Source organism: Cnephaeus nilssonii (assembly GCF_951640355.1).
Source record: "Cnephaeus nilssonii genome assembly, chromosome: 8".
Classification (NCBI taxonomy): Eukaryota; Metazoa; Chordata; class Mammalia; order Chiroptera; family Vespertilionidae; genus Cnephaeus; species Cnephaeus nilssonii.
Window position 1 is genome coordinate 98,301,106 of NC_137079.1, and position 17,385 is coordinate 98,318,490.

Below are 17,385 nucleotides of genomic sequence, written 5' to 3' on the forward strand. Positions count from 1 at the left end.
TCTTTTGACCATTTAAAATACTAAGATTTTATTATCTTAACTCTTTTCTTAATGTATTCCTATCAGTCATATGTATATGAAATAAACAAATATTAGTGAATTACCAGTTCACTAAAACCAGTTCTGATTTTTGTGTATGTTTTTATGTGTCTGTCTCGTTGCTAAAATTACTTAAGTATATTATTTCCTTTCTCTTAATATATAACCACTTTCCTTCCCCCAGGGGTGCAGTCTCTGTTGCTCTCAGTGCTTGCATGTTGCAGTAACATAAACTTGTCACGTTGTGTCAGTGGACCCTGTTGCAGTTGTTACATACTGGCTCAAATTTGATTCCATGATTTTCTTCACAGTTGTGGTCATACCATCTATCTCTCATCCAACTTTGAACCATGGATTCCTTGCCAAGTTAATTCCTGAACAGAGTTTTGCCCACTCATTTTACAAAGGTAATATTGACCTCATCTTCCAACCTATTTGAGTATTCTTGTTTCATCATATTATGTAATAATTATCAATAACTCTGTTGTTATAAACAAGTACATCACCTCAGGTTTCATGGAGATATATGTTGTATTTACACCTGGCTAATGAGAGCAAAATATAGCTTATATTTATAGTAGAGGCCTGGTGCACGAAATTCATGCACAGGTAGGGTCCCCTAGACCTGGCCGGTGATCAGGGCCGATCAGTTTCCCTGCCTCCCGGCCTCCCCGCCTCCTCCTTCCCTTGCTGCTTGCGCTGCCACGCAGTTGCCTGCCTCCCTGCCTCCCCCTTCCCTTGCTCCCTCAGTGCCCTGCCGCCACCGCTGGTTGCCCGCATGTTCTGTGCCACCCCGTGGTGGTCAGCGCATGTCATAGCAAGCGATTGAACTCCCAGTCTCCTGGTTGAACTCCCGAGGGGACAGTTTGCATATTAGCCTTTTATTATATAGGATTCCGTTACATTTTTAAGTACCATCTTCAAATTAAGGATACCTAATTATATGTAGAATAATATGTACAGTGATAACATTCATTCGAGAATGCAGAAGAGTCAGACCTTAGCAAAGGACTAAGCCCTAAAATGAAGGCCAGTCCATATTCACAAGCAAAAACCTTAAAACAAGCTTTGAAAGCATCAAAGCAATTTAAAGTTATTTAAGTTTCTATCAGAACAAAGTTCCAACTTTCTTTAAAGGAATATAAAAAAATTCTTCAAAAAGCTATATAAATGTCAGTGTTAAACATCTAATAAAAATTATTAAACATGCAAAGAAGCAGGAAAATGTAATGAATAAGTAGGAGGAAAAAATTAGTCAATAGGAACAGATTAAGAAAGGACAGATATTTCAGAATTATTAGATAAGAACATTTAAACAGCTAATTATCAAGTACATACAAGATGTTTTTCAATCTAAAAGAAAAAGTAGACATAATGAGGATGAAAATGAAGAGTTTTAAAAAGAACCAATTGAAAGTTTTAGAGATGAAACATTAAATAGCCAAAATGATTTCTGGGTAAGATTAACATGATAATTGTCTCTGCAGAACAAAGAATTGCAGTAGACTGATTCTGCATCCCCACGCCTCATCCCCAAGTTTTTCCTGTGTACACTCCTGCATAATTCTTGGAACACTTAAAATAATGGATTTTGCTTCTGTGACTGTTATTTTCTACAGGACAATTGCTTTTAATAAAAGATGATTATCCAGGTAGCCCTGACCTAAGCACAGGAGTCCTGTAAAGGCAGAGAGACTTCTCTGGCTGGTTGCAGAACAGTGTGAGAGGGATTTGACATTGCTGTGATGGAGATGATCACAGGACAAAGATATGACATCACCTTGCAAGATCTGAGAGCACTCCCTAGCTAACAGTCAACAAAAAGTGGGGGACTTTACCCTATAACTGCAAGAAACTGAGTTGAGTGAGTTTGGAGAGGACCTGACCTCTAAATGATACCATAGTTTAGTGTATGCCATACAGTGGTTAAGGATATGGAAGACCAGTTTATAGAACAAAGGAAGCAATAAAGTATTTTTTGTTACAACTTGATGAATGCATATATATTTTTATAAATATGCAACCTTTTAAGCATCTTAATGAAATAAAGGAAAAAACATTTTTTAGCTTTATTTCTTATAAACACATAAAGCTCTGAATTATGTAAAGTAAGAAGGATTAGATTAAATAAATTAAATGTCCTCTGGAATTTCTGTTGTGTGTAAGCATATTCCAAAGGCTTAGCTGTAGTGAGTGGGAAGTATTCCAGATTAAGGAGCCTGCATCAGAATATCAAAAAAAATTTTGTTATGAAAATAATTTTGGCTGAACTGCAACAGTGGTCTTAGTGATATGATACAATTTTGAGGTCCTTTTAGGTTGATGTGGTAAATTTTCTATTATTCTCTTTAATATGTGCTATTATGGAAGTGGATTATACATATCTGTGATTGCATGCTGTGGTGCAATGGTTATTAAGAGGAAGTTTCTGTTGATATTGGAACTGTAGAATAAACTCTTAGTGTTTTCACAGGATAAAAAATTAGTTGGATTCTACTCTTTAAAGATTAATAGGATTGGCTTCTTTGTCAAACATGTCCAATATTTTTAATGAACGCAGCACTGCCAAACAAAGAAGGATTCCAACATGTTTTTTTGTTTGTTTTGTTTTTTACTGGCAGCAAGTGTCAGAGAATAAAAATCAAAGTTAGAATATTGGAAGTACAGAATTTATATGACATGTTTCATTATCTATATATATAAAAGCCTAAGCAGCCATTAGGGTGGAATGACCGGTCACTATTATGCACACTGACCACCAGGAAGCAGACGCTCAACGCAAGAGCTGCCCGCTGGTGCAGCCAGAAGCCGGGCTCACCGCTGGCAAGTGCAACTGCCATGGCGAGAGCCTCTCCTGACTCTGTGGCAGCACTACCAGGCGGCGGCAGCAGGTACAGCGGGCTGGGATGAGCACGAGCAGTGCTGCGCCCAGCCCCAATTCGGGCTCCTCCCTGGCTGCCTGCCCCTTGGCACACTGCTATATCCCTCGGGGGATGCCTGACTGCTGGTTTAGGCAGTTGGACATCCCCTGAGGGATTCGGACTGCAAAAGGAATGTCCGACTGCTATCTTAGCCCTGATCCTGTTGACATTCTCTGTAGAAGGCTGTCAGTCTGAATATCTCAGTGACTCAGGGAAGCTCAGGAACTCAGGGTGAGCCTGCCACCCACTCGATGTCTGCAGGACAGACTATGGTGGCCCAGCCCATGTATGTGCAGCAGCTGCTGAAACTCAAGCAGTAGGCTATGCAGCAGCAGAAGGCCATCCAGCCACAAGCCGGCAGTCGGACATCCCCCACGGGGTTCCGGACTGCAAGAGTGTGCAGGCTGGGCTGAGGGACCTCCCCATCCACCCCAGTGCATGAATTCCATGCACCAGATGTCTAGTCCTCTCTAATAAAATGGTAATATGCAAATTAACCATCACTCTGCTACATAAGCCACGCCCACCAGCCAATCAGAGCGAGCATGCAAATTAACCCCAATCCAAGATGGCTACAGCCACAGAGAGCAAGGTTTCCCAGGTAACAGAGCAAGCCAAGCTTTCCATAGGCGTTGCAGGCCTAAGCCTCCACTCAAGCTACAAAGTTTCAATTACAGAAGGTAAACAAATTCAAACAAATGGCGGCAGAATGGAGCTTGAGAGAGCAGGCCAGGGTTGCTGGCGGCAACAGGGGAAGCAAAGCTTTCCGCACACCCTGGCTGGGCTCACCCGCTTAAGGCTACAAAGTTTCAATTGTAGAAGGTGAATTAACTGCCACAGAAATGGCTGCCGCCCCAGAAATGGCTGCCGCCCCAGGCTACAAAGTTTCAATTGTAGAAGGAAAATAAATTCCAGATACCAGGGCCTCCCCTTGGGTTGCCAGGAGGCGTGGCCGGCCTGCAAACCACCACAGGCCCCTCGCTCAGGCCACCCCACACCCCAAGGGAACCCCCACCTGATCCGGGACGCCCTTCAGGGCAAACCAGCTGACCCCCACCCGTGCACCAGGCCTCTATCCTATCTAATAAAAGAGTACTATACAGATTGATCATCACTGCAACACACAATATAGCTGCCCCCATGTGGTCAAAGATCCTGCCCCCATGTGGACACAAGATGGCCACTACAAGATGGCCAGCAGGAGAGGGCAGTTGGGAGGCACCCGGCCTGCAAGGGAGGGCAGTTGGGAGGGACCAGGCCTGCAAGGGAGGGCAGTTGCGAGGGACCAGGCTTGCAAGGGAGGGCAGTTGGAGGTGATCAACCCTGCAGGAGAGGGCAGTTAGGGGTGACCAGGCTGGCAGAGGAGGGAAGTTGGGGGCAAACAGGCTGGCAGGGGAGCAGTTAAGCATCAACCAGGCTGGCAGCAGAGTGGTTAGGGGGTGATCAGGCTGGCAGGCAGAAGCGGTTAGGGGCAATCAGGAAGGCAGGCAGGCAAGCAGTTGGGAGCCAGCAGTCCTGGATTGTGAGAGGGATGTCCCAGATTGGAGAGGGTACAGGCTGGGCTGAGGGACAACCCCCCGCCGTGCACGAATTTCGTGCACCGGGCTTCTAGTTTAATAATAATTGTCAATGAACTATCTTGAACTCTAAAAATAAAATTCATTTTGTTCATCCTTGCAAAGTTGGCTTTTGTCATCTTAAGTATTTGATAGAATGTTTTGTGTTTTCTGTTAAAAGAAGATTCATACATAAGAAATTCATGCAACTGGAACTATTTCTTTCAGTGAAGCAATTTATATGTGATTATAACTATGCAGGATAAATTACTGTAACTGGGTATTGAACATTAGCGGTATGTTTTGAAGATACAGCACTTCTAGTTTCAATTTGGATAAAAGTTTAAAATAAATATTCTAAGCTGAGTTTTCATTCCATCAACATAACTCTGTGACACTACTTTCTCCATGTTATTAAATAAAAATAGGTTAGCTCTATGTTATTCCTTAAGTATCATTATTGCTGATTCAACTTGGTTTAGATTAAGTTTAACAAGCAAAAAGCTCATGGTCACATTATAAACTTTAAATATGTATATTCTCAATGTTTGTTAATAGTGTTTACATAGTCGTTTCTTTTGGGGAATCACTTTTTGCTTAAAGCTTTTTGTTTAGTTAAGATGTGTAATGAAAAAAGTTACAGGTATAAAAACATTTGTGTATATACACTTTCAGTGAACAACATGGACAGTTTTTACAATTATTATCTTTTTCCCAATGTTGTCTTTGCTCAGATTATATTTATTGTAGTTTTATGCCTATGGAGTCAAATAAAAAATATTTGTGCTTTTATTTTGTGTACTTTTAACATTTTTTATTTTTATTTTTCACAGATAGTTTGAGAAGCACTGATCTCGTCTACTCTTTAATTCCTTCCCACTTCATTTCCTTCTTTTAGCTCATTATTGAGCTTTTTAAAATTTTCTGAACTAGCTCTCTGGCCTCTCTCTCTCTTTTTTTTTAATCTTTGATAGTCCCTCATTTCAAGGTCTTATTCCTTCTTCTAGTATTGCCATTTTCTTCACTGGACTTGTCTCTAGTCATTTAGTCTATTAACTGATGGAAAATTTAAAAATAGCACCGATTTGTAATCTCAGAGGGAAGGTGGGAGTGGGTGGGTGGGAAGAGATTAAACAAATAATTTATATGCATATATGCATAACCCATGGACAAAGATAATAATGTAGTGAAGGCAAAGGGTAGGGGGTGCTGGTGTGGTCTAGAAGGGGTCAATGGGGGGAAAGGGAGATCTATAATACTTTCAACAATAAAGATAAATTTAAAAAATTTTAAAAAGTAATGTAATGAAATATAATTTCTATTTAATGTATGTTTCTATAATAAATACTTTATATATGTAATATGACAAATATAATAAAATAATTTTTCTTTCTAAAGCATTCTATAATTTTGGGACAAAGTTAACATGTCTAAACTTACAGTGGCAAGACTATTTTTAATTTACCTGGATTACTACAATTGCTTCCAAAATGGTTTTCGCACCTCTTCTCTTAGTGATCACCATTCTACATTTTTTTTTTTTTTTTAGTTTTGCTGCATTTTAGTAAAAAATATAAATGAGATTATGTCTTGATTTGACTTAGTTTTTCTTAATCCTTTAGAGTAAGCTATCAGATGACTCTTGGATAATCTTACTGCTGACTACCTTTCCAAATTTATCTTGTTGTTCTTCCATTTGCCCACTTAGTTACAATCAGATTCCTTTTTAGTTCTTTAATCATTCCAAGCACTTTCCTGCCTTTTGATCTTTGTATTTTGTTCCTGGTTTATGGCTCTCTTTCTTTCTTTCTTGTTTTTTTTTTTGTATGATTGCCTTATTTATTCTTCTACAGGTATTGGCTTAAAGGTTACCTCCTCAGAGGTCTTTCCTGACTAATGTAGCTAAGTAGCTTCCTCCCTGACACCCTATTGTCTATCATAGCATCTTCTTTATTTCTCTTTTTATAGTTATGCAATTTATTTGTCTAGTTGATTATTAAAATTTGTGCTTTAAGAAGGTAGTCTCTTTCACCTTGCCTGGCTCTTAGAATAGATATACTAAATATTTGTTAAGCTAATGAGTAAATCAGTGAGAAAGCTGAACAATTTTTTGAAAAGCTCAGTATTGATGGTAGCCATAAAATGTATGCTAAAGAGACTTTTATTGATAACTTGTCCTGGAGGCTATAGAAGCTTTATGTTAACTACTTCACTTTAGGTTTAATAAGAAGAAAGTTAATATTTAGGTGAACTTATAAATAAATACGTTTTTCATCTAACATTTCTAATCAGGGAAAAGGATTAAGACAGGAAATAAAATAATTAAGAGACTATGATACAGTTATACAAATAGACTTATAGCATAAACAGTCTATATGTGGACTGGAATTTGTATATTTATTATTGTAAATATAACTTTTCTAATTAAATGGGTGAGGAAGGATCATTTGGCAAATGGTTTGGGGATTACCACATGGGGTGGCCAATTGAAAAAATTCATATTCTTATTTTATGATATTCCAAATAAATTTAACATGTATTAAAATTTAAAGATAAAAATGAAACTGAACATAATTTAAGAAAATTAATATTTATATAAGAAATCATGTTTAAAGCATACCATCAAAAGCTGAAGTTCTAAAGTAAAATATATGACTAAATAAAAGACATATTATATGTCTGAATATATTAAAATTAAAGGACAAATGCAAACAGGAAAAAAATCACATTAATAAAAGTGAATACCCTTAATGGATAAAAAAGCTCATATATCAATTAAAATAATACATAACATTAATGGGAAAATGTAGAAAATACCGAACAGCTAACAAAAGAAAGGTAATGTACAGTACAAATAAGAAAAATTTATTTAATGCTACAAGTAATCAAATATGTTTGTATTGAAAGAAAAATGTACTATAATTGGCAAATTGGGTAAAATTTAGAAAAATGAGAATATAAATATGTATACTTTGCATAGCATGAAAATACCCATAAACCTTGATCTAGTAATTTTACTTTCAGAATCACATCTTATTGAAAAAACAATAAACCAGTAATCTATATACAAATATTTGTACTGCTCAGTTTTTATTTGTTGCATATTTAAAAATGAAGTTAATATTTATTAAGCACATTTTTATATTCTTATAAACTAACACTAAGGGTTTCAATATTGCAAGTTTGTTATTTCCTCTTGCTTTTAGTATTATATTTAAGGGCCCATTATAATCTTTTAAGTGAGTGCATTAAAATTTATTTTATAAGTAATCTATAATAGTATCATCAATATAATATAGAATTTTTATTGGATAGTGATGTTGAACATATTATACATTTCAGTTTTTTACTGTTAAAAATTATCTCCAGTTACTCATGGCACATAGTTAAAAATTTAACTCCTAAATATCTATTCTTAGTAAAGTCTTCCCCTCCCCTCCCCTCCCCCACTACCTTCCTTCCTTCCTTCCTTCCTTCCTTCCTTCCTTCCTTCCTTCCATCCATCCATCTTCTAATTTTGCTTTTCTTTCAATTGACTTTACAATTACTTCATTATATATTTGCTGAATAAATGAATTATTTACTGTTACATCCTAGGTACTTAGGATAAATAAATAATGGTGTGCAAGAAGTTCCTATCTTTATGAAGCTAACATTCTAGCAAGGGAGATACACTTTTAGAAAGCACACACTTAAATATATAATTGCAATACATGTCCCTTCTAAGAAATAAAATTACATACCATTATGAGAAAGTACAAAAGGGGAAACCTAATTTAAATTGGGGTTGGGAAAGACATAAAAGTGACTGACATTTAGCTGGGAACATTAGGATGAATTCAGTTAATTTGGGAAAAGAATGGGGACAGTGGAAGCACATTTCTGAAAAGGTAAATGCAAATTTTGAGAAATTCCTTGGCATATTTGGGGAACATATATGGCTACAAATAAGAATCAAAGGAAGGAGAAGCATTCCCTGAGTTTAGATAGGTAGGCAGGAACCAAATTATGTAGGGCCTGTAATCTGTACTAAAGATCTGGTTTTGAAACTAAGCAGAGGGCGTACTATTAGTGTTCTATTGCTTCCATATCAAATTACCACAGACTTACTGGCTAATACAACACAAATTCAGTATCTTACAGTTCTGTAGGTCAAAAGTCTAACATGAATTTTGCTGCTTTTACAATCACAAAGGTTTGAGAGATGACAAAGTGCTGGGGCAGAGTTGAAGGACAAGGCATATTTCCTACATGAGGCTACTCCTTCAATCTGGGAGAGATTGTTGTTTTACCTATTGTATAGAAACCAAGACAGAAAGTCAAGCAAAATGAAGAAAGGAAGGAATTTCCAAATGAAAGAATAAGATAAAACATCTGAAAAACAGCCGTAATGAAATGGAGATAAGTAAGTTACCTGAGTTCAAAGTATTGGTCATAAAGGTGCTCACTGAACTGGGGAGACGAGTGGATGAACACAGTGGGAACTTCAACAAAGAAAATCCTATATAATAAAAGCCCAGCAACTGAACGACCAGTAGACCAGTCGCTATGACGCGCACTGACCACCAGGGGGCCGACGCTCAACGCAGGAGCTGCCCCTGGTGGTCAGTGCGCTACCACAGTGGGAGCGCCACTCAGCTGACCGGAATGAGCAGCTGCTCCCGCTGCAAACCGCAGTCCGACATGCAGGAACCCAGGCTGCAGTTGTCACCTCCTACTCCCAGACTCTTCCTCCTCACTCCCTGCCCCTCCCCCGGATGCCCGCAAGCCGCACAGCACTGCTGCCGAGCTCACAGAGCTGACCCCAGAGGCTGGGAGGCGCGTTCATGGCCACCATGGGACTGAGGCCTATTCCACTGTCTCTGAGTGCTATTGACCCCGGGCCTGGCCCTGACTGGGTCCCCTGGAGAGGCGAGGGCTCCAGCTCCACAGAAGATGCCGGACCAGGGAGCAGCCGCTCAGAGAGTGGGTCCACAGCCCCTCGGCTGACGAGGTTGAGCGGCGCTCCCACAGGCTGATCCCTGCAGGCCACACCCCCACCAGTGCACGAATCCCATACACTAGGCCTCTAGTGAGAATATAAAAGAAAGTACCAAGTAGAAGTGACAGAGCTGAAGAATGCAGTAATTGAACTGAAAAATATAATACAGGGTTCAATAGCACACTATCTGAAGCATAGGAAAGGATCAGTGGAACTCACCCAATAGAGCAGCAAAAAGAAAAATGATTTTTAAAAAAGTGAAAATAGCTTTAGAGACTTAGGGGACAACATTGAGCAGAATAACATTTGCATTATAGGCCTCCCAGAAGGGAAAGAGAAAGGGATAGAAATCTTATTTGAAGAAATAACGGCTGAAAATTTTACTAACCTGCAGAAGGAAATAGAAATCTAGATGTGTTAAGTTTGAGGTGTCTGTGGAAATTTTCTAATTTTGGGGAAGCTGAGTCTAGCAAAGGCAATACAGGTAATAGCCTGATAAGTTTCTTAATCCTCACAGCATACTTAAGATATACATTTTTCAAATGCTGTTCCTACAAGTCTGAAAGTGTAATTTGTCGAGGCAACATGGAAAACTAGTAAGGTGTGGAGCCCAAACTGGAACTTTGATCAGTTTGATTATATTCCCACTAAAGGCCCAGTGCACGAAATTCATGCATTGGGTGGGGAGGGGGGCGTCCCTCATCCCAGCCTGCACCCTCTGATAGTCCGGGACCTTTCAGGGGATGTCCAGCTGCCAGCTTAGGCCCACTCCCCACATGGATTGCACTGCCTGCTCGCTGTTCCTTACCGCTCAGCTCGCTGCTCCTTAGCAGCAGGCTCCTTACTGCTTGGCTCACTGCTCCTTAGCGCTGCCGTGGAGGCAGGAGAGGCTCCTACCACTGCCGCTGCGAGCCCGGCTTCTGGCTGAGCAGTGTTCCCCCTATGTGAGTGCACTGACCATGAGGGGGCAGCTGCTGCGTTGACCATCTGCCCCTTGGTGGTTAGTGACTGGTCGTTCTGGTCATTCTGTCATAATGGTCACTTAGGCTTTTATTATATAGACTAGAGGCCTGGTGCACGAATTTGTGCACCAGTGGGATCCCTCAGCCTGGCCTGTGGGATCAGGCCTAAACTGGCTCCCTGCATTCCCCGAGGGATCCGGAATTGCGAAAAGGTGTAGGCCAGGCTGAGGGACCCCACTGATGCATGATTGTGGCCAAGGAGGGACACGGGAAGCTGGCCAGCTGGGTAGGGACTGCAGGAGGGCTCCAAGGCATGTCTGGCCTGTCTTACTCAGTCCTGATCAGCAGTGTCTCAGCAGCAAGCTAACCTACTGGTCAGAGCATCTATCCCTGGTGGTCACTGCACGTCATAGCGACTGTTCGACTGGTCAACTGTCTGCCCCCTGGTTGTCAGTGCATGTTATAGTGACTGGTCGACCGGTCGACTGTCTGCTGCCTGGTGGTCAGTGCACATTATAGCCAGTGGTTGAGCGGCCTTAGCATATTAGCATATTAAGCTTTGATTGGTTGAAAGGCCAACACCGGACGCCCGGCCACTTAGCATATTAGGCTTTTATTATATATAACTAGAGGCCCGGTGCACGAAATTCGTGCATGGGGGGGGGTGTCCCTCAGCCCAGCCTGCACCCTCTCCAATTTGGGACCCCTCGAGGGATGTCCGACTGCCCGTTTAGGCACGATCCCAGTGGCCTAAACGGGCAGCCGGACATCCCTCTCACAATCCAGGACTGCTGGCTCCCAACCGCTTGCCTGCCTGCCTGATTGCCCCTAACTGCTTCTGCCTGCCAGCCTGATCAACCCCTAACCACTCCCCTACCAGCCTGATTGACACCTAACTGCTCCCCTGCCGGCCTGATTGCCCCCAACTGTCCTCCCCAGCCAGCCTGGTCACCCCTAACTGCCCTCCCCTGCTGGCCTGATTGCCTACAGCTGCCCTCCCCTGCCAGCCATCTTGTGGCGGCAATCTTGTATCCACATGGGAGCGGCCATCTTGAGTGTTGAAGTGATGGTCAGTTTGCATATTACCTCTTTATTAGATAGGATAATATTTTTATTATGCCATATTCTCTTCAGAAAGGAAGGAGAAATACCCAAAGTAGCTTAAGGGCTAGACTTATAAGGAAGTTGGGATTGAGAGGTCACATTTTTTAGGATAGGATATAGTGGTCTACAGATAAAGGGGCCAACCTAGAGAAAAGAGACAGAAATTAATGATGAGTAGAGTGAATAACTAATAGAGGTGTTGGGCTCTATATTTTCTTATAAGAGACCCAGCACATGAAATTCCTGCACTGGTACAGTCCCTAGGCCTGGCCTGTGATCAGGGCCATCTTCCCCGGCTGCTGGCAGCTGGCCCTGCCCCCGCCGCCACCTATCCCCGGTTCCCCATTTGCCATCTTGCACCTGAGGTGGGTCTGGCCCAGGATGTACTTCGAGCCCAGGTAGGAGGCTGTGATTCCCCTGGTGGAGGCCCTTTCATGGGAAGTGCTTTTGTGTGGAATTTCTTTCAGGTAAGGGATGGGGTGTGGGCCCAATGCCCGAGAGAGTTCAAGGGGCCAGTGGCACTATCAGGGTCCTTCTAGTCAGACCTGAACGTTCACTGTGTCATTTTGCTGGAGGATTCTACTTTCAGGGTCCTGGGGCACAACAACCCATCCCACAAACAGGTCCCATTAGATTTCAGGTTGCAGCACCACTGAGGAGATTAAGATCAGGTGCTTTAAGCGGAGAACACGGAATTTTGAACAGGGTTAGAATTCAGCAGAATCAGGAGACAGGTTTCTCAACAACCCACCTAACCAACTCCTGTTGCCTTTCTGATGGCTTCTCCCTCCCCCTCAGGGAGCAGGTAGGGAGGAGTGAGGAGCAACTGTCTGCAGCTGTGGGCAGGCCTGTGTGTAGGCTGTGGGAAAGAATGCCAGCCAGCCAGGGGAGGGACTGAGAGGTTGGCAGTTCCCACCCACTCCCCGGCCCCGCCCCCCGCTGCCACCCACCCCCAGATCCCCAGCGGGCGATCAGAGCTTGCCAGCACAGGGGAGGGACTGAGAGGTTGGCCCTTCAGCCCGCTTGGCAGCCCCATCCCCCACTGCCACTGGTTGCCCTCTGTGTGTGGGACGACTGGCTAGGCAGGGGCCTTTGCTGGAGCTGCCCATGTCTACCACCACCTACCGCCAGTTCCCCATTCCCCATTGGGTCATCGGAGCCTGCCGGCAGGGGGGAAGGGACCAAGAGGTTGGCAAGCAGGCCCTGATCACCTGATTGGGGCCTGTGGGCTGGGGGCACTCCTGTGTTGAGCATCTGCCCCCTGGTAGTCAGTGCATGTCAGAGCGACCAGTCATTCCCCCATTTGGTTGATTTGCATATTACCCTTTTATTATATAGGACTAGAGGCTTGGTGCATGAAATTCATGCATGGGGGGGGGTGGTGTCCCTCAGCCCAGCCTGCACTCTTTCTAATCTGGGACCCATTGGGGGATGTCCACCCGGCAGTTGGACATCCTCTTGCAATCCGGGACCGCTGGCTACTAACTACTCACCTGCCTGCCTGCCTGATCGCCCCTAACCACTCTGCCTGCCAGCCTGATCACCCCTAACAGCCTCTGCCTGCCTGCCTGATCAGCCCTAACTGCCTCTGCCTGCCTGCTAGATCAGCCCTAACTGCCTCTGCCTGCCTGCCTGATTGCCCTAACTCCTCTCCCCTGCCAGCCTGATCCCCCTAACTGCTCTCCCCTGCCAGCCTGATCACCCCTAACTGCCTCTGTCTTGGCCCCACCACCATGGCTTTGTCCAGAATGACGTCAGGAAGGTCATCTGGAAGATGTCCGGTCTAATTAACATATTACCCTCTTATTAATATAGATGATGATGGTAGTGATGATAATAGTAAAATCCATAATGACAGCAACAGATACAAAACTTATAGTTAAATATTATTTTATGGTAGATATTCATTATGTTCTTTAATAATCACAACTATGTATGTACTGTTATGCTCATTTTACAGGTAAAGCAATAAGGCTGAGGAAAGTTAAATGGCTCATCCTGCATCACAAATCATGAATAACTCTTGATTGGAAGTAAAACAATCTTAATTTCAAAGCCTAAGTTCTTAATCATATATGGGGGTGGGCAAAAGCAGGTTTATAGTTGTGAGCATGCAAGTCACAGTTTAGTCCTATATTGTTATTATTTACTAGAGGCCCAGTGCATGAATTCTTGCATGGGTGGGGTCTGGCCGGCCCACCCCGATCAGGGTTGAGTGGGTCAACTGGGGGTGGGGCCAGCCAGGGGGAGCGGCCTGGAGAAGACCCACTGAGCTGGAGCTGAGCGTGGGCCCCTGGCTTCCCAGGGAGGACGGCCTCAGTAAGGAAACAGAAACCCCAGAAGGCTCTGCACACAGGCCCTGAGCTCCCTTTGGCCAGGCAGACTCAGAGCTGGGGTCTGTGTGTACATTAGACACAGGCCGGCACTCGCCTTTGTCTGTTGGTCAAATCCATTGCATCGAAAAACTGTTCCCCTTCTTCTCTTGGGGTCCTTACAGCAAACACAGGCCAGTTGGAAGACGTGGGCCCCAGTGGCAGAGCCGGGCCCCACAATCACCCGGAATTTAGCCTAAGACAACTGGGTAGCAATCTCTACGGAACAGAACACACTGTTTTAGAGTCTTAATTCTCCCCTAAATGTGCCCAGCGGCTCCTCTTTAGCCGACATAGACTGAACTAAGGAACCACAGACCGAGTTTCCTTTGAGGTGGGATCCACCGGGAGCCGGCTGGTGGCAAGGCCCCTCCCAGGCGGCTGCCTTCCCCCCAAGCTTGGTGTGCTCTGAGCGGTACGTTTCTGGCGGTGCTGTGTCCTGGGCTGCTGGTCGGGCGGCAGGTCCCCAGGGTTTCTCTCCGCCGCCCTCCTGGCCTCGGAGCAGTACCCTCTGGCCCAGCACGCCCGGTGGTTATCGCTAGAGCTGAGACTCGGAGAGTGAAGGAGCTGGCCCACACCAAGAGGGACCTGCAGGTGGCCACGCCATGCACCCCATCCTGTTTCTCAGTCTTGCTCGCGTGTATCTAGCCAAAGCCCGCTGCCTGAGACTGGCACCATGTGGGGAGGGTTACAGCAGAGAGAGGGGCGCCCTGACCTGCCAGCCTTGGTGACAATTATCTCTGTGCCCAGCTGATTGAATTCGTCCCCCAGAGCCTGATCTCAAGCTGCACACACACGCTGGCCACCTTTGCGTTCTTCTTTACCCGCACGTTGGCGGCGGCCGCGCAACTGGCCCCGGGCCCCTCAGGCTCAGCAGCAGCGCTGGTGGCAGCCCCTGCGGCTGGCGCGTCATAGCAACTGGTCATTCTGGTTGTTCCGCCGTAACGATCACTGGGTTTTTATTATATAGATTGTATTTATTTGTATTACAACTGTAAACCTGCTTCTGCCCACCCCAATATAAAATGCAATGTGTGGTTTATCTAATTGATATTAACAATGTTATACCACTTTTGGTTGTTTGTATTTCTCTGCAACTCAAGAAAAGTTTTATACATCTATGTTGGCATTTATTATTAGTGTTATTGGCTGCCTCCATTACATTAGAGAAATGTATGATTTTTTTTTCTTTGAGAAGAGAAAAAGTACAAATAAGCTAAGGCAAGGGAAGAGCAAAACATGTTTATGTGAATATTTTATTTTATTTTAATCCTCACCAGAGGATATTTTTCCATTGATTTTTTAAATTATTTATTTATTTATTTAATTTTAGAGAGAGTGGAAGGGAGGGGGGAGAGACAGAGAAACATCAATGTGAGAGAGACACATCGATTGGTTGCCTCCCACATGAGCCACAACCGAGGTACATGCCCTTGACCAGAATTGAACCTGGGACCCTTCAGTCCACAGGCCAACGCTCTTACCTACTGAGCCAAACTGTCTAGGGCTATGTGAATATTTTATAATTTATATTTGACAGAAATGTACAAATTGGAACTGTCCTTAAATTTGGAGCTTAAACATAATTTTGAGGCAGGACTTGTGAAAGAGTAGAGTAAGAACCTCCAAAAAACTACTCCATAAAAGCAATGAGAACATTGGCAAAAATTGTCACAATCCCTTTTTAGTTCTCTGGAAAGTAATCAGAAGTTTGACACAATCCAAAGATTGTTAAATCAAGAAAAACTGCAGGTTTTTTTTTTTTTTTTTTTTATGAGAATAGCAAGCTTTGTGGAGACTTAACTTGCCCTCTTGCCATCCAGCTCTGCATTAACCTTGAAAACCAGCAGCCAGTCAACCATGGCAGTGGTGAAAACCAGCAGCCTAGTAGCTACTGGAAGGAGGACAACTAGGTTTACAGGTTTTAGAAAGTCCCATTTTTGGGCATTGTTTGGCAGCTTCCTTTGGTAAAGCTCCATTATTATTTTATCTGATCCGTGCTTGCTTGGTGAGTAAAGCCTATTTCCAAGGTATTTGTCAAAATAATTATCAAAAACTTTTTTTTTTTCCATAACATTGCAACTGCCTGAGGTGGTGATACTAGCCATGACAAACAAGAGCCTTACCAAAAACCTTAAAAGGAAGATCTGAAAATAAGATGTTCATATTCCTGAGGCTTTCCTCAGAGGTCCAGGAAAGACCTGAGAAGGCCCTAATCATATACCTCTGGATAATCTTTAGGCCCTGTGCAAGCAGGAAGTAAAGGGCAAGGGAGAATTGTAAACATGATAAGTGTTGGAAGTATGCTCCAATATACACATAGGATCTCTAGCATTGAGTACAAGTCTTACTAGTTCAAGACACTGAAGGCAAACTCTGTCCAGTTATTAGCTGATGACTTGGCTGAGTGAAGGCTTCAGTGGCTGCAGGTGCCAAAGAATATAGATTTTATAGAATTAGTTCAGGAGACTCAATAAACAAACAGAGACACAATGAACCCCATCAGAGGGGGCCTGATTTCCAGGATTGGCACATCATATGTTTTAAATGTATAATTTTCAACAAAAAATTATGAAATATGCAAAGAAACAGGCTAACACACAGGGCGAAAAAAAGAACACTCAATGGAAAGTGCCCCTGAGGACAACCTGATGTTGGACTTTAGACAGTTACCTTAAACCAGCTATTACACATATGCTCAAGTAATTAAAGGAAATATTTTCTGAAGAATTAAAAATATTAGTATAATGTCTAACCAAAGAGAATATCAATAAAGAAATATTATAGAAAAGAACCAAGTAGAAATTTAGGAGTTGAAAATTTAATAACTAAAATGTAAAATTCACTAGAGGGTCTCCACAGAAGGTTTGACTTGGCAGAAGAAAGAATCATACTTTAAGAAAGGTCCATTGCAATTATCATACTCTGAGGTACAGAATGAAAAAAAAAAAAAGAATGAAGAAAAGTGGAGAGAGCCACAGAGACCTATGAGATACCATCAAGTGAAGCAACATACACATATGGGAGTTAGAGAAGAGAGGAGAGAAAGAGAAATGGAAGAAATAAGAAAGGGAAGAAATAATGTTTGATGAAATACTGTCCTGAAAAGGTCTTAATTTGATGAAAGTGATTACTAGCAATCCAAGGAGCTCAATGCTCTCCATTGAACTCAAAACTCGCAAACAGATTTACACATCATAGTCAAAGCATCAATTGAAAGTATCTTTTTGCCTCTTAATGGTTTCTTCTAAATTATAATTTGTCTATTTTGGATATTTTTTTGGTAGTAATGTTGAGTTCCTGAAGTATTTTTTATGCACTTAGCAAACAAAAAATTTGCATCATATGTATACATATGTATATGTGTATATGTATATGTGTGTGTGTGTGTGTGTGTGTGTGTGTGTGTATATAACACACATTTGCATATTAGGCTTTTATTATATCCTA

The 17,385-nt window shown here is 42.7% G+C and overlaps 1 protein-coding gene across 4 annotated transcripts in view; it reads left to right on the forward strand.

Annotated features, from left to right (window-relative positions):
* The window catches only part of NBEA (neurobeachin), an 873,840-nt gene that overhangs the window by 322,437 nt on the left and 534,018 nt on the right, over positions 1-17,385 (forward strand). For all 4 annotated transcript variants that reach the window (XM_079778900.1, XM_079778901.1, XM_079778902.1 and 1 more), the window contains one exon: positions 351-446. In XM_079778900.1, the coding sequence (XP_079635026.1) occupies positions 351-446 (96 nt within the window). The remainder of the gene's footprint in view (positions 1-350; positions 447-17,385) is intronic.